The sequence below is a fragment of the Psammomys obesus genome, unplaced genomic scaffold (assembly GCF_907164565.1).
Source record: "Psammomys obesus unplaced genomic scaffold, mPsaObe1.curated_primary_1811, whole genome shotgun sequence".
Classification (NCBI taxonomy): Eukaryota; Metazoa; Chordata; class Mammalia; order Rodentia; family Muridae; genus Psammomys; species Psammomys obesus.
Window position 1 is genome coordinate 51030259 of NW_026585504.1, and position 18862 is coordinate 51049120.

The 18862-nt window shown below is 39.8% G+C and overlaps 1 protein-coding gene across 2 annotated transcripts in view; it reads right to left on the reverse strand.

Annotated features, from left to right (window-relative positions):
• LOC129672149 (contactin-associated protein like 5-1) overlaps positions 1-18862 on the reverse strand; it is a 784596-nt gene that overhangs the window by 395112 nt on the left and 370622 nt on the right. For both annotated transcript variants that reach the window (XM_055601442.1, XM_055601432.1), the window contains exon 8: positions 845-1109. In XM_055601442.1, the coding sequence (XP_055457417.1) occupies positions 845-1109 (265 nt within the window). The remainder of the gene's footprint in view (positions 1-844; positions 1110-18862) is intronic.

The window sequence follows — 18862 nt, forward strand, 5'->3', positions numbered from 1 at the left end:
ACACACACACACACACACACACACACACACACACACACACACACACACACCATATCCTGAAGCCACACATATACTTAGCAGCTTTAAAATGTATGCAAGAAATACAATTTTTAAAGCTTACCAGTTAATATGAAATAAACACTGGGTCTAGAGAAAAATCCCTGATCTTGAAGAAATATGACATAGAAGGCAGACAAATTCTCAAAAAAATCTCAGCTCTGTCATTTTGCACCTTTTGATTCTGGAGACATCTCCGTAGGCCTTTATTTCGCAATGTGTAAAGTTTAAAAACAGCCTTTTCTTTGACTGGCCATTGTAAGGATGATACACAATGTGAGAGATTGCTCCACAGGACCAAGCAGATTCTTCGGAACTCCACGGAATCCACAGAGTGTGTTTAGTACTCCCGGAAGAAAAGTTTAACTTCTACTTTTCTGATGATCTACAGTGCTGGAATTGAAAGATGTGTTGAAGTACCCGTGGTAAATTCAGACTTAGTGTATCTATGTGTCTGATTAATACATGTGAGGGATGGCATGTATTTTACTATAACTTTGAAGCTCCTTCAAAGTTATAGTAAAATTTCTACCACTGAACCACCCTTCATCCCTGTGTATGAGTTTATGTGTTGTAGGGAGAAACTGAACTTTAGTGTACTTAGGTGAAGAAGAAACCAATATAAACAAAGAAAAGAAGAAGAAAATAATAGGGGAGAAAGTGAAAAAGAAAGGGAAGGGGAAGGGAGGGGAGAAGAGGATGGAGAGAAGAAAAGAAAGGAAGACAGACAGTAAAAGGAACGGAGGAGGGGATGGAAGGGGTGATTACAAAGGAAGTCAGCAAATACCTGTTAGGATTTCAGTTCCATGTCCTGTCATTTTCTTAATCAGAAGCCTCAGAGTTCCACCCTCCAGGATGAGCAGCAGAGTTCCTGATCCTTCAGCCAGCTCTGTGGACAGAAGCAGACCATCCTCATTCCATGTTCGGAACTGGAAACTCACTGACAGTCCATCAATTTGAGGAGTGCCTGGCAGCAGCAAATAACTTCTCCTGGAGTTGACAAATGTGATGGGTACAGTTTGTGGTTCTGAGCAGGAAAAAGTGACATTGCCCTGAAAAACAATAAAAAGCAAACATATAACAGCCATTTTTATTCTTCAATTTGACAGTTGGTATAAACAACCACCCAAAACAGACTTTAATTTTAGGATCATTCCACATTCAGCTTCAGGATCTTAAAGGGAAAAACTAGTCAGCATTGTTCAGTGTGACTCACAAGACTGCTTTCTGTTGCTGTTTTAAGATCCCAATGCAGAAGAAGAAAACAGGAAACAAGCTAGGAACCTGCCACAGAGGGCCTCTGAAAGTCTCTGCCCTGCAGACTATCAAAGCAGATGCTGAGACTTATGGCCAACTGACAGGCAGAGTGCATGGAATCTTATGAAAGAAGTGGGAAATAGTAAGATCTGGAGAGGATAGATACCCCACAAGGAGAGCAACAGAACCAGAAAATTTGAACACAGGGGTCTTCCCAGAGACTCATACTCCAACGAAGTACCAGGCATGGAGATAACCTAGAACCCCTGCACAGGTGTAGCCCATGGCAGTTCAGTGTCCAAGTGGGTTACATAGTAATGGGAAGAGGGACTGCCTCTAACATAATCTGCTTGGCCTGCTCTTTAATCACTTCCCCCTGAGGGGGGAGCAGCCTTACCAGGCCACAGAAGATGACAATGCAGCTACTCCTGATGAGATCTGATAGACTAAGATCAGAAGTAAGGAGATCTTACTTCTATCAGTGGACTTGGGGAGGGGCATGCATGAAGAAGGAGGAGGGAGGGTGGGATCGGGAGGTGGAGGGAGGGGCTTATGGGGGGATACAAAGTGAATAAAGTGTAATTAATAAAAAAATAGATTTAAAAAAAGATCCCAATGCTATCTGTAAAGGCTGTCTGAGATTCTAGGAAGGGGGTAGAGGAAACTTCGACATTTAATAGAGAACCAAAGATATAAAAATAATTACACTAACTCCCTAGGAGTGGAACTCACTCCCCACATAGTGAGTCACCTCTGTGCCAAACTCTGAAATAGCATTGAAAGCATTACACATAGGAAAGTAATGTTACAATAAGAAATGTGCTAAGGAGAGAATGATCCTGGATCCAGAGGAAAAATGACAAGAGTGAAAGTGCGAGAGAGAGAGAGAGAGAGAGAGAGAGAGAGAGAGGAACACAGAATGACAATAACCGTGATGTTGGCTACATTTTAAGTTTAGTAATATTTGCACTTAGATGGGTATGAAGTATAGGAGAAACCTGAACCTGGGGTCATTAAGAGTGTATTATGTTAGTTGGGGATGTAGCTCAGGTGGCTGAGTGCTTGCCCAGAATACACAAAGCCCCTAATAAATCTCCAACATCGTATTAACTACTCATGGTGGTGCATACTTGTAATTTCAACCCTCAGGAAGTAGAGGTAGGAGGATCAGAAGTTTAGGGTCACCCTTGTCTACTTGATGAGTATGAGGCCAGGTTAGGCCACATGAGACAACAACAGAAAGAACCTGTTTTGAGTAAAGTTGAGAAAGAAATAAGCATAAGTGGGTATGAAATGAATTCTTGCATCTTCAAGATCCACAAAATAAGTTCATTATTATAAAGCTACAGTGAGTTAAAGAATGATTTTTTTTTATGCTCATCCCCACATATTGGCTATTTCTACAGAGGAGAATATAAGAAAGGCTGGACAACTACTTTAACAATGCAGAAGGGTTCTTTTGAGAAAGTCGTTTGGTATTTAGATAACAAACTCTATACCCAAACTTGTCATAACTTCATTTGCACTACCTAGCTCCTTTAGGCTCTGAAGCCCAGATCATAGCACTACCCACGTTCATAGTGGTCTTCCTGCTTTAGATAACTTATTCAAGCTAATACTGTGCAGTAAAGCTGCAAAAATTATCTCCTGGGTGGATCAGGATCCTGAGAAGTCAACAGTGTTAACCACTGAGTTGACAATGACTGTGAACCACATCAACAACCAGAGTGGTGTGATGGCCCTAAGGATGCAGTAGGGGCCAGCTCACCTTGGTGGTAACCAATGGCTTTCTACTTGGGCTTAAGACCAGATCAACGAGAGGGAAATCATGTCTGGTGCTGAAATCCTAGCCAACTATCCAGGGTTAGTAGAGCTATGAATCTTGAAGAATGACTTAAATCACTACTTAAACTAGCACAATATCTAACTATATTCTAAATCTTTGTTCTTTTAGCCACAGATAAGTAGCACTTGAAATACATCAATGAAACTTCTTTTTGTAAGATGTAGATTCCGTTATAAAAAGCCAGAACCAATCAAAATGCAGAGATGTGGAGACCAGCCACAACTGATAACATCTTCAACACAACTCCCACATCTAAGGCTCAGGGAGCATTGTGGGAGAAGGGACAAATAGGTTACAAGAGCCAAAGGACCCAGGAAGTTTTTGTGAGATTATGTTTCATAGAAGTGTCAGAAGCTACACCCCTAATGTCTCACCAACATGACTGCCCAACGGGGGCTGAACGGCAACAATAAAGTAGTCATATTTATGTGGACAGTGGAAAGCCCAGGAGACATCAACTCTGTACAGAGAATATAGGCAGCTGAAATATAGGAATGATGAAAGTGAAAAAAAAAAAACAGTCTTGCCCAGTGAGGAACATATCAATTGGTTGTCCAACACCAAATGTTCCAAATGGCGAAACACATGCTCTATTCTGAATTACAACCTTGGTCGTTTGCCTGTCCTTGCTGACAGGAATAGCTGCTGTGACCCTGTGACATGACCCATAGTTGCAAAGAACCCTTTATATTTCAATTGCTGTCTTGAATTCAGAGGCAACTTACTGTGGGTACATATAATACTATGGACTATTTATTATCTATAGGGTCTCCTCCCTAGGACACCTATAAGAAGAGGAAGCCTGCTCTGTCTGTTGAGAACAAAGTTTTTTCTGAACCTGCCAGTGTATTTTGTAGTTAAATAGAGTAGTACTCAGGCAGGAACTCTGTGTAGATGAAAGTGTCATGGTTTAGCACTGAAGATTCAGCAAGGCCACATGGATCAGAGATGTGCAGATTAAGTGTTATTTCTGATTCCACACGACATATTCAGATAAGACTGGCATTTGAACCAGACAGCAGAGTCAAGAAGCTATCTTTTCCCAGTGTGGTGAGCACCATCCAATCCATTTAGTGTTCCAAAAGGACACAAAGCATAACAAAGAGTCACTCAGGACTCCCTTTTACCTATTTTCCTGTTTGATCAGGTGTGTTTCTACTTATCTTTTCTATCTATGAGCTGGGACTCACCCTACTGGACGAAGTCCAGGCTACCAGCATCTCCAGCTTTCAAACTTCGAATTTAGTTATATCATTGAATTTCTTTATTTGATTATATCCTCTGAGATTTTGATAGGTGTCTAGTTAAGAAATATCAGATAATATATTTCCCACTCTCCATAATCCAGTGGACCAACTCTTTATAAGTAACTTCAGGCTCAGGCTGTCTTGTGTTATGTGACTGTTCTGTTTGGAAGGTGAGAATAAAGAGACATTTATAACCCTCCCTTTGGCTACTGAATTATTTAAAAAATCAGCTTCAAGAAGCTGAAACTCCTCCAGGAATCACAGGCTGGGAGAAGACAAAAGCTGAACCCCACTTGAACCAGAGTGGAAGTGTGTCTCTCTAAAAGAGATTTTGCAGTTATGACAACTTTTCTAGCCACCTTGCAAGACAGACTGGACCTCAGACAATGATGATGGACAGGGCTGCTTAGCTATGAATCATGTTGGCCCTGCTTTTAAATCTAAACCTCTTATTAAGATCCCAAAGATGGTATGCTTGTGCAAGCTTTTAATCCCAACAGTTGCAAAATAGAGGCAGGCAGAGCTCTGTTAAGTTTGAGGCCAACATCTTCTACAGGAGAGTACTTGGATAGTCAGGGCTATACAGAGAAATTTTGTGTCAATATCCCTCTTTAAAAATATACCACAGAGAGATTAAGGGGGACACTAGACTTCGTTACTCCTCTTACCAATGTGATTACATTGACTATGTCTTCTTTCTGTGCTCTGCCCTACAACTACTATGTTTAGTTGTCACAGCTGTCATAGCCAAGGCTCTCACTGTAGCAAGTGTGTGTGTGTGTGTGTGTGTGTGTATGTGTGTGTGTGTGCATGTGTGAGTACCTTAGAATAACAATATGGGAAAATAAATAATAACTTTACATTCAAGACATTTGCTGGTATATTGGGTTAGAAGAGGTCTGGTTCCCACAATCCTTTACTTACAATGAATAAATTTGAAGCAGGAAAGAACAAATGGTTCCTAACTGCTAAAAGAATAGCATCTGCCTTATTTATGTTACACCATCGCTGCTAGAGTGTGAAGACACCCGAAAAGCAAATGAAGCTTTTAACTCAGTCATCTATCACTTGGAATTTTTTATATGGCAACCAGACTCATGAGAACACTTAAAGCCTGATTCTTCTATCTCAAGTGACCTCTCCAGATTCCATAGCCACCATTCATATTCAATTCTATTGTCCACTGAACCTTCTTCCTCACTCACACCTAATCCCTTGGCAATCCCCTACATCCTCTCAACTCCTGCCTTCCATGGTGGCTTTCAAATGGCATATTTTACCTGCAGATATCTGCATATTTCTAACAATACTCATAAAAAATAATATACTTTATGACAAATGTGTAAGTATATAATAGGGTAAAATAAGAGTAAGGATGAGAAGACAGAGGGGATGGAGGATTATGATTAATATAAAACCCTTCCCTACTTGGGATACTTATAAATAAATTGCATTGGAAATGCCAGAAAATCAGGTGCTATGCTAATGAAAAATTAAAGATCATTAGCTTCCTAGGCCAGGCGTATTTTGAGGACATACTTTCCCCATAGAAACTTAACTTATACATCTGGTTCACAGTTGATCACTGAGTGAAGTAGGGTAATAACTCAAGGCAGGAGCCAGGAACAAATGCAGAAGCCCTTGAGGAAAGCTGCTTTCAGACTTGCTCCCCATGGCTTGCTCAGCCTGCTTTCTTAAATAACCCAGGAACAACTGCCTATGGGTCATACCACCTACAGGGGCCTAAGTCCTCCCAAACTCTTTATTATCAAGAAAATGCCTCACAGAGTTGTCTACTGGCCACTAGCCCTCTCTCACCTTCTGAGCAGTTCCTTTTCCTTTCTTTGGAAACTATCTTTCTTCTAATTCTCTGTGTTCCTGCTCAAGTGATTGATGCTAGGACATGAGGATAAGGAAATCTTTACACCCTCCAAATTCCTATCTGCTACTATAACAATTGGCCGAAAGAAAATGTATACAGAGCAACCTTGATTTCAATTTTGAGAAATAATTGAGAATGTTGCATTTTGGCATAACTTAATTCTGGTCATGAATATATACTTGCGATCAATGCTTATATGTGGGAAAACCTACTGCACACATACATACACACACATATAATGAATATGTATATTAATTATTTCATACTATATTAGGAAAATGTTAACACAGGGCTTAGATGGAAAGAAAACATGTTATGTTGTTCTTGTCAGGTGCTTCTGTTTATCACAGGTCTTACAGGAGTCTTCATTTTGTAAACTAAGTTGTTGGAGCAGATGGCCCTAGGATTCTCACAGGTGCCCACACTTTTAAATACTGAACACACACATCTTTATCACATTTCTTACTAAAGGGAAGCACATCTGAATCTTTCTGTTGTTGCAATGAGAAATGTAATTATTTTCATCTTAAAATTCATTTTCTTTGGGTGATATTGCACCATCCTTTCTAGGCTTCCTCCCCCAATTTATGCCTCACTGCAGGACAAAAAAATAACCCAATAATCAATCAGTATGGCTGATAGTAATGTGAGTTCACATGTGTGCATGATTGCATGTTTATGCGTGTATATGCATGCGTGCATGGTTGCGTGCCTTGGAGTATGTGTGTGTGTGTTCCTATCATCTTGGGAGTAATAACCCTTGTTTTTGAGACAGAGTTGCTCAGTGAGACATGAGATTTACAGATTCATCTAGAACGGCAGGTCAATTAACCACCAACTTCCCTCTATTGTCAGCTGTTATCACTAACAGTACAGCACACAGTTTTTTATGTGAGTGTTCAGTGTAGAATGCAGATCCCCACGCTTGCATAAGAGGAACACTTTAGGAAGTGAACTATCTTAGAGTACAATGGTATGTCCAGATTAGCAGAGGAGAACATATAAAATTTAAGGAATATTACTTTAAGTACTATCAGTAGGGAGTGACAAACAACTGCCTGGCTATTCCCTCTTTCTTTCCTCTCCATGCTAAAGCGTTTTCTCAGGAGAATGCTTAGTTAATACTGAACTTGATAGAGAATTAGGATGGTTGACTTCACTGGAGAGGGAGTGAGAGAATTATATACAGCAGCTTAGCAGAAGAAATCAACAAGGGTGGGTAGTGATTCTGAGCAGCCTTCTTCTTCTTCCAAATATATTCAGGTCATTCTGCCACAACATTTGAAGAATGTCAAATGTTGACTGAAATCCAATAAAATCCACCCAACTAAAAGCTTTCAACCATGTCAGAAGGGCTCATTCAAACCAAGATCTTGTAGTAATAACACAATTATAGTGATTTCCTCATGACTGATGAGTAGGATATCATGACAGCAGCTCTTCTTCAAGAACATCTGACAGGGACGGCTGGGTACCATTTAAGTCTCTGTAATGGGACTTTGCAGTATAAATCAAATGCATTGGTCCTGATCTTCTACAAACAAGCATCGGCTCAAAAGATGTTGCTATTCTGATACACTGTGGACACAGACATGGTCCTATGTATTTACAACTCAGGTTAAGGAAATAGGTCTGATTTGTCTTTCCCAAAGACAGAGTCAGAAAACTGCTGATACCATTGACAAAACCCAAATTGCCCACTGAGACAAACATGTTTTCCTACAGAACTCTCAATCAGAGATATCAAACATAATAAAGAAGCTGCTTTCTCACAACTGAAATGACTTAAGGCCTTGAGGGCTATCTTTTAGTACTCTGTTAATAAATCTAAACAATGTCCTTCATAAATCCATGTTACAAATTTGTTTACAAAAGGAAGTTTTCTTGTTGTTTTTTAAACTTATAAACTTTAATGCCAATTATACTCTCTGACAAATGTAACTTGAGAGCTACCCAAATCCTCTACTTGGCAATATAAAGATAAATAAGCATGATTTGCCTTTTAAGGGTCCCGTGCCTATGCTCTTAATATGATTTCCAGAATGCCATTCTTTCTAGTTTTAATAAGCCTCCAACAGTTCCTCATATTGGCTCATCCTGAAATTCTTTCACCACTGAAGCCATAAATCTTGGGACTTGTCTGAACGGAACTTGTGCTTCCTAGAGTGATGCAGTGGAGATATGGCTCAACCTGACATTCTCTACCCAGCACACAGCACAGGTTCATCGGTTAACAGGCACTTTAGCCAGATCACACCACATGCCATAAATATCATAATATATTAAAGTTGAGACAAGGAGCTGGTAGAAGTGAGAATTCTGAGAGGCATTTGTAAAGAATAGATGACTATAAACCAATTTCATATCTTTACAATTGAACAGTACCCATTTGGAACAAAACAAATTCAAAGGGACACAGAGAAAATAAAAGAATTCATAAGTAAGACCTATGCTTTACCAGAAAAAAAAAAAAAAAAAAAAAAAAAAAAACTTTTTGAGCCCAAAGATGTAGGCAAGCAAGGCTCTACCCATTCCTCTATAATAGCCTAATGGACAAAGGAGAAACATACAGTAATATTTCATCTTCCTTTTGCTTATCATAATTTTTCACATCTAAAATTAGTGTATTAACACCTCATATGCATGATATAGAGAAATCAAGGAGGAAGTGAGCTGGAGGCTTCCTCCCTGAAGGTTAACTTTCAGAGTCCCAGCAGGTGATGAGCATGCTGTTGGGGAAAAAAGTCACCAGCAGTCTCACACAGCTGGGAAGCCTACGACATATGAGACCAATCAGCCAGACAATGCGTCCCATCTGTGCACCAATGTCGCTGCTGTTACAGTGGTAACCACTTCCTGTTAAATGTGAGACCTACTCCACAGCAAGGAGTTCATTCCGTGTACTGTAAACATGGTCAGAAAACCACAGTCAGTGAGGTCACAGGACATACAAGAAAAATGAATATTGACATTTAGCTAAATTTAAATAGCATCAAATTGCCTTCTAAATTATTTGCATTTATATTCATAAACAAATGCTACTTTTAACCTTAGTCAGAGAAACCCATTCATTACAGTGAATAATGGTGAATGAAAGCACCCATGAATACCCAGGATCCTGAGAATATGGACAATTTCTCAGCCATAAACCATACTGTCTCCTCTAGAGCTCAGTATAGAAGAGGGAAGCAGGAAAGAATATAAAGGCTAGAAAGAAAAACAAAAAGGAGAAGGGCTGTGAAAGTGTGTGTGTGTGTGTATGTGTGTGTGTGTGTGAGTAAGACAGACACTACAGTTATAAACCTGCAAAACAGGTACAGATGCCTACACTGAGTTTGCACAATAATGAGTCCATTGGCAGCCAGACACAGATGAAGGATGGGCTCTAGACCCTACCTCTCACTGGGAACTACACACTACCAGTCCATTTGGGTAGGGGAAAGGCACTGCCTCAAATTATGTACTAGCTGATGACCCTGCTTTGCTCTAAAGGATCACAGAGATAGCTCTGACTAAACTAAATGGGTTTCAGAACACAACCAAAAGTCATGAGTCTGGACAAAAGGAAGATAGGGAAGAGATGGGGCTTGACAGGAATGGAAGAGAGATATAAGAGGATGGAAAGGAAGTAATCAGAATGTATTATCTACATGCTTTAAATCAGCAAAGTACAAAATTAATTTATGATATGAACTATAGGTGTCTTAGGGACAAAAATATTTACACATAAAATTTTACAATATTTTTATGTGAATTAAAATAGTGTGTTAGTGGGGATATAGGAGGTCAGGAGTGAAGGAAGATTCCAAAGAGAGCAAGACTCCATTCTGTAACACCCTCAAAGAATGCATGCCAAACCAACAAACAAAAAACCTTTTCCAGGCTCAGAAACGTTCCCCTAATCTGTTTCCAAAGTCCTGAAATAATTGTCCCTATTGAGAATGGGGACTACTCTTCCATAAGGTGTATAATGGTAGAGCCAGGAAATGAATTAAATTTGTCTCCATCAATCTCTGTCCCCAGTTTTATTTCCTGGAGGCTGCACAGAGCAGACCCTGCTGGATCTGCTGACACTTTGATTTTGGTTGAGTTTATTGACTTACAGGACTACTTTATCCCTACCAGTGAAAGACTGTTGACTGAACATTCCGCTAGTATGGCTCTTTGGTCCATCTTTATGCTGCAAATATACCCTGTTCTAAGGTCTCACTTATTTGTCAATCTTGTGTTGGCTTTGTGAACCATAATTCACGGATGACATGAATCATCTCTGAGAGAGCTCATCTATAATTGCCAAGTATGGACACTTGTTTTTTTCCTAGCCAAATTTTGGCACACGGTTTTGAAATTGTAAGTACATTTTTTTTCCTTGAACATCTCACTACCTGAAAAATCAATTTACTACCTACTCAAATTATTTAAAACCCCTTGGAAAACCATGACATTGAAATTGGAGTGATGGCTCAGAGGCTAAGAGCACTTACTAAGCAATCATGAAAAATGGTCGTTGAATTCCAGCATCTTTGTAACAATCCAGGCCTCATGCACAAGCTTATAACCTCAGGTCTGAGGTGGGAAGAAACAGGACTCCTTGGGACTCTCTGACTCCCAGGCAAGCAGAGAAAGCATAATCTCCGAGTTGTAAGAGAATCTTAGTTAAAGGAATCAGAGAGAAGTGTAAGAGGAGGACACCAGATAAGTTTTCTGGTCTTTGCATATGTGTATAAATCTGCATACATATATATGCATGCACCCATATATATTTATGCAACATATAATTATGCATTACATACTGTGCATGAATAAATATTTTAAAATAAGAAAAAAAACTATCATTTTCCTTGATTTAAATGAGATCTTGAACATAAACTATAGATAAAAGCTAAACAGAACCAAATCAATAATCTTTAATTATTTTTACTTTTACTGTTTTTTCACATCCCTCTACTCCTACCTCTGCCTTGGGAGCTTCACTTCATGGCAAGAGTGTAGAGACTAGAAAGGTAAACATCAAAGATAGAATATAAAATAAGCTAATTGTCAGAGAAACTAGAAATCATTCTCCATAGAGTATGCCCAATGAAAACCTAGGACATATAAACGTGGGAAAGATGAAGTTATGTAAATATTCTGTGAAGTGCCACACACTTGTGGCCTTGTGGCCTAGTGCTTCAGAGCTTTACAGTCAGTTCACCTGCCCAGTCCTCTTTGTTAACAACATGTTTTCAATTGTATTTCTAATCATGCATTGTTCATCTAATGCTTTGGCCTGGGACATACGAGCCTATAAACTTTGCCAGGTGCATTGGAACTAAGAAATGTGTCCATGACAATTTTCTATGGCTGACACACTTTTGCTAAGATGTTTTTTTTTTTTTAATTGTGCATGTGCATATGTGTGTGTGCTCATGAGCACAGGAACCCATGGATACTTAGTAGAGCACTGGATAACTGGAGCTAGAGGTTGTTGTAAACTCCCTGATGTGGCTGATAGGAAACACCTCCAGGTATTCTGCAAGAGTAATACAAACTCAACTGCCAAGCCATCCCTCAGCTCTTGACTCTATTTTTTAAGACCTCCCGTCCTCCATCCTCCCCCAAAAAGTAGCAGACCCAGATAGAAGTTTCTCTTACTTTGACTGATTTCAGATTTTGTTAGAGAGGCTATTTGCAGAATTCTATTACTTTGTTGAACTGTTATTTACAGAGAATGCTCATTGTGGGTGTTGGTTTTATTTTTCATCATCATTCAACATGTTGCTGGATAGAAAACAAACCCAGCAGTGCAAGGCCGAGCTTCAATTACAAGATATCAAGCAAAGCCAATAAAATATTTATAAGTTAAGGGAAAAAAATGTTGATTCCATCTAATTTGTGGGGAAAGATTTCAAAGCCGGTTCTTGATTTTTTTTTTCCAAAGAACTATAACGATTTCTAATTTGGTTTATCTGAACACTAACAAGCCTAACTGGCATATCACCTGCAAATGCAGGGAACGGCTGCCCCTGTGTGTCTTGATTTACAAATTCAGGTAGAGAACCATTTCAAATTAAGGCTCCTTTTCATGTCTGAGAAAATAATAGATTCCCTCACAGATTAATTTATTTCTTCAACAGATGGTCTATAAGAAGCTCATGCCACGCAGTCTTTTCTCTCTGGGAAAGAACAGAAGTCTGGAGAAAGTCAGGCTTAGGCAGTAACCACCTGAAGTTTACATGGCAATAGAATGAGCCTTAGATATTATGACCAAGATCCATGAGGGTAGCACTTATCTTCTACAGCTAAGAAAGAGTTGAGTTGGGATCAAAATTAGGATGAAGAAACAAAAATGAAGCATAAAGATGCTCATTATAATTTGAGAAAAGTAAAACTAGGATGTTTAGACTCAAGTTATGGTGGATGCCAATGCTTTGTTTCTTCCAAAGGAAGTACTTGGGCTTACAAATCATGCTCTTCAGAGGTTAACACAAGGGACATCAAAAGGAAAATAATCTGTAATATTTTAGGAAAATCTCCACCAAGGGCAAAGTACATAAGGGGACAGCGACCTTCTCCTTGTATCTGGTTCTTCTGGCTTGTCAGCCCTGCCAACCCAGACACAGCAAACAGAAACTACATATAGCTTTTGGACTTAGAGTCATGTATGTGCTTGTGTATGTGTGTGTGTGTGTGTGTGTGTGTGTGTGTGTGTGTGTGTGTGCGCGCGCGCGCGCACGTGCAGGTGTGAGCATGAGCACATGTGCATGCAATAAATCACACATTGAGATCAAATGACAACTTGATTGGGGCAGTCAGTTGCTTCTTTTTACTATGTGAGATATGAGACCAGAACTCAGGTGACAAGTGCCTCTACATACTTAACCATCCCGCCTGGACTCAACCTTATTGTTTGAGACAGAGTATGTCATAGAAACCTGATCTTATCAACTGAGCTAGATGCACTGGCCAAAAAGCCCCCATATTCTGCCTCCATCTCTCCAACTCTGGATGACAGGCATGTGCCACCATGCACAGATTTTTACATGGGTGCTGGGTCCTGACCTCTGGTTTTCATGCTTGTGGGGCAAGCACTACCCAGCCTGAGCCCTGCAGCCCCCGCTTCACTTTTGTCTTTGCAAATTCTTTGCTGTCTCAGACTTTCTGCCAAAGCTGTGACTTTGGATTTTGTTTTGATTCCACAACTCTTGATAACTCCCTTTGTTGCCTAAATTTTACCTTTTTATCTAGGTCACAAAGAAAAATAATTCCCACCAAAGAATTTAATGTTTTTAAATAATTCTGACTTCACTGTAAGACAAAACCGAATGGATGGTTTCAGAATTTGGAGGTGGAGGAAGAGATTGAAAAATAGACCTATAGTTAAGCTTAAAGAAACTCTGTTTTAAATTAGAAGATTAACAAAAGCAACTTCATTCTGAATACTTAATTTAGAATGTAAGTTACATATTTTTAGCTGATAATATAAAAACTGTACAGTAACAGAACACCTACTTATGATCCTTCAGTGATTGAATATATCTCCATGGTATCAGTATTTTAAAGTTCATATTATTGTTTTAATGGTATTTATTTGGCTACTAGTTTCTATTTTTATAAAGTAGACAAAAGTGAAAACATTCTAAGAGACCTAATTTCTTAGCTGAAGAGAGAAAATTCAGAACTTGTTACAGCACCAGGGGAAAAGTAGAAGAGAACTGAGCATCAGCAGGAGGGAAAATACAAACTGTTGAGTATGAGCTGCTGTGGTCTTAGAGAAAGTGTAGGCAGAACTGTTGAGAAATGACATGCTTTGGGAGGAGGAAGGTAAGCCACATAGGAAAATTATTAGTTGAAATGTGAGAAGATTTTTGTGAAAATTGCAACCTTAGAAATCACTTGGAGAAGTTAGGCATGTGATTTTTTTTTTTTTTTTCTTATACACGCACAGCTAGAGAAGCCATGGACATTTTAACCAAGAAGTTCTCTTAATGTACTGAATTATGGGGTCTCATAAATGAGAGTAAATGTAGCTTCACTGAACCGCATTTTGTAGTGACAAAGTTAAATAACCTCATGTTTCCCTAATGATATGGCATTAGACCTGTATTTGAGAGTTGGTTTCTTACATGTTAGTGAGGTATGCTATGTTTTCTATGACTGTTTCCAGGTAACGTGATATCATGAATATATACATGTCTGTCTTTGTCTTCATTCAGAAGTCTGTTAGGTATCTAGGGCTTCTAATACTTTTTAATTCAACTTTTATATTAATTACAATTTATTCACTTTTTATCTCAGCTGTAGTCCCCCCCTCCTCCCGTCCCAATTCCACCCTTTTTCTCTCTTCTCCTCCTATGCCCCTCTCCAAGTCCATAGATAGGGAAGGTCCTCTTCCTTTTCTATCTGACCCTAGCTTACCCAGTCTCATCCAAATTGGCTGCCTTGTCCTCCTCTGTGTCTTGGCAAGGCTGCTCCCCCATCCAGGGGAGGCGGCCAAAGAGCTAGCCACTGAATTCAGGTTAGAGACAGTCCCTGTTAATTAAACTTTTATTGATAACTTTTTTGTGATTTATATACATGTATGTAATATATTCTGGTTATCCCCCTCCTAGAGCAGACACTCTAAAATCTCTGCTGCCGGAACATTAGACTTTGATACTTTTGAGTTCCAGACACCACTGTAGGGACTAAAGAAAGTTCCTTCCTTCCATCGCTGTTCCTCAGTGGGAAGCCCACTTGCTATGCACATTTACTTTTCAATATCACTTTCTTTTTGTGCATGTGTGAGTTGGTGCGTGTACATGTGTCTATGTGTGTGTGTCTGTGTGTGAGCACGTGTGGAAGTGAGTGTGCATGCACACGTGTGTACACATATTCATGAAGAGGCCAGAGGTCGACCTATGATAATATTCCTCAGTTGTTGTCCGTCTAGTTTTAGGATACAGGTTTTTTCACCAGTTAGGCTAAACTGCCAGAGATCGGGTTATATTTTCCCCTCAGAGCTGGAGTGGAATAAGAACATACCTTTATGCCTTGCTTTTACTATGATTATTATTATGAAATACAGTATAGGTGTATATGTCTGATATGCCTTATGTATGTAAGGGCTGGCACACATGTGATACAGAACATATATGGAGTTCAAAGGACAAATTTTGAGAGTTAATTCTCTCCTACCATGTTTGAGGTAGGGTCTCTTTCATTATTCCTCTGTGCTATATACTTCAGGTTAGCTGTCCCCCAAGCCTATAGATTATTCCCTTGCCTCAGCCTCCCATCTCACTGTAAGTGTACTGAGGTCACAGATGTAGGCCACGAAGTCCACCTTTTGTTTGTCTTTGAAGATCAAACTCAGGTCCTCAGGCTTGCAAGTCAAGTACTGTACAAACTGAACTATCTCCTGGCCCCAGCTGCTTTCTGTCTCCAGAAGCCATATTCCTCAGAAAGCTTGGAACTATGTTGTATCACAAAGGACTTTGCCACTTGTGTGCTGCATGTGTGCCTACTAACCACGTGCTTTTGAGAAGATCTGAATCTGAGTCTGGAGAGCAGGCAGCAGGGGCCATACTAGTCCTGATGCTTCACTCACTGTTCACTATCCTGCATCCTATAGGACACATTGGGAGGCTAAAAGTCCAATAACTTTATGGACTTTTAGCATCATCAGACATTTATTTGTCATGGGAAGCACAAATGCGGAGGTCAGAGTAAAACACATAGGTGTCTCCCCAGGATCCAATTCAGGAAGCCAGCCTTTGCAGCAAGTCCCACTACCTACCAATCCATCCCATCAGCCCTAAACTTCTCGCTTCTGTTCCCATCGTGGGATTTTGCACATGCTCTAGCCCTGCTTAGAAGACCTTTTTCTCTGTCTGGAATTGTCTGGGAGACACTGCTATTCAAATCAAGGGACAGAAACTTTAGTTCTCATAAGAGGAATTTCAGAGCTATAGGGAGGTGTGAGATATGTTCCTTGGAAGGCACTTATTTCTCAGACAGGATTCTCAGCCTTCACCTTCAGCCAAAAGGATGAGCCTTGGAACTATGTGTCAAAAAAAAAAAAATGTGTCAAAAAAGATGCCACAGGATGAGATGGGCTAAATACCTACTTTTTGCCAGTGCATTACTTAGTCTTGCTGGAGGCAAAGATTCTGCTACATGTTTTTCCCTCTTAAAAACTGCCCAGGAGAGATTTCTTAAGCAATTAACTAATGATGGGCCATTTCTGAAGTGCTTCCTTGAGTACTATTATTTGTAGATCTGTCTGGCCTTGTGAGCATGTATTAGTGAATGTTTCTTTATCCCTGTACTTGGATGTGAAAGTCATTCAGGACCTCAAGAAAAATGATGTACAATAAAAATGAATAAAAGCTGATGGTATCATGCTTTCCAGAAGAGAATAAAGAAGACTGTGAATGACAAAGTCTCCTATTGCAAATCCTTGTCACTTCTTAGCCCTGACTATAAATTATTCTTTCATATAAAGTATGGATGATAACGGCTGCTCTCATGCTGTCTCACACAGATGTGTCAGGGACAGAGGCACAAATCTGGCCTCAGGTCCATCACTCTCCCCTCTCTCTGTTTACTGTCTCTCTGGTAGTAGCATCCCAACCCATTATTTCTTCTCTGTAAGCTAGCTCTCTGAAATACGTGTTTGCAAGGGGAAGGGTCATGTCTACTGTTCCTAAAGGGGGAGAAATGAAGAAGTAATGTGCTCAGCTCTTTAGAAGAAAACTCACCAAACTCTAAGAAGACACCAAACTCCATTTGTCTATTCCTAACTTTTCTTCTTTCAGCTTCATTCCATTTTCTGTATTGTTTCCTCTTTCTTCTTACTTATTTCCACCCTTTTCAACGGGCACTCATAAACCACAGATTGTCTTCTTAACCAATATGTAGCCAAAGTTCTTTGAACTCCACATCCTCAGTACTACACTATAATTCCTCCCTTATCTCTATTCCCTTAAATGATTCTAAATCCTCAAATGACCAGATAGTACCAGGTACATCTGGCAGGCTGAGTAGACTTTCCTATACTCTGTGGGGTGGGCATGGAAATTAATTCAGACTTTAAACTATACAGGTGTAAGGGCTGGAGCGATGGCTCAGAGGTTAAGAGCACTGACTGCTCTTTCTAAAGTTCCTGATTTCAATTCCCAGCAACCACATGGTGGCTCACAACCATCCATAATGATATCTGGTGCCCTCTTCTGGTGTGCAGGTATACATTTAGGCAGAACACTGTATACTTAATGAATAAATAAATAAATCTTTAAAAAAACTAAACTATACAGGCTTAGTAAAACGTTAAGGCATGCTTGTATGATACGAGCCTTAAGAAGCTGAGGCAGGAGAAATTATGCCAGTTTGGACTATGTAGCAAGAAATTGAAATTCCCTAGGACTCTCATGCTAGAAGAAAAAGACTTGTCATGTCACCAGAGTCAGAGGATAAATATGTTTTCTAGGAAGTCATTTCATAAAGTGCTGACAAATTATCAGATCCCTGAGCAGAGAGGCTGGAACTCAGATGATGTCAGTGGTGGGCAGGACCACACCTTGAATAGGGCCAATTAGTCATACATACCACTTGCCCTCTCTTAATAGTTAAACCCCATGTCAGGATCCAAAAATTTGACTTGTGGAGGCCACTGTTCTTCTCTGTTCCCCTTCCTAATGCAGTGACATTGGATAGATTGTCTTTCTCAGTTTTTCTCTATTTTGTTTTAATTGGTTTATTGAATTTAGTTGACTTATTGAGACTAGATGTCTGAATGTGGCTTGTTAGAACTGCCAAGGTCCAGACTCTGACTTTAAGGTCTCTTGAAATACTGAACTGATAGTTTTAAGATATCCAGACTAGACCTTCTACCCTGTGAAGAACTGGCTAGAAGTAGAATATCGTTAGCCCAGAAGTGACCATCTCAGGTCTCAACAAGCTGCACTCTCAGATTCCAGCCCCCGGCCTCCAGAAACATCAGAAATAAATCGCAGTTGTCTCCAGGCCACCTGCTTTATGAAATTTCATTACAGCTGCCCAAATGAATTAAGATAATGACCATTTCACTGTTCTCATATTTTATTATTACTTAACTCTCAGCCACATTATTCTTCATCTGACCTTGAACCATTGCATCTCAATTTCCCAAAGATGAGAAGGAAGTGAAGCTTAGGAAGTGAACAACTAAGAAATCATGTTCCCCATTGTCTGAGAAGCACATAGCAGAGAGGCAGTTGATGTGAATGTCAGATTGGTCAAATGGCATAGGAAGACAGCCATCATCAAGGGTAAGTATTAATTATCACAGAGCACACTCACGGACATGAAACACTATCCTGGAGACAAGCTGAAGAGCTTATAGGCTTCATTAGACAGAAGAGAGATTTCTCTAATCGGTTCTCATGAGTGTCTGAGTCATAGGAAAGTAAGACAAAGTTTACTGTCCCTAAGGAGTGTGTTTTTAGTGCTGTCCTCTGTTTATCCAATGCCTTGACTTAATGTACTTGTAGACAGCTATAGGCAAATGATTTGACTTGATCAGTGGGCTCCAGGGCTAATTCTGTATTGTGCAGGCTTGCTTTTAACTATTTG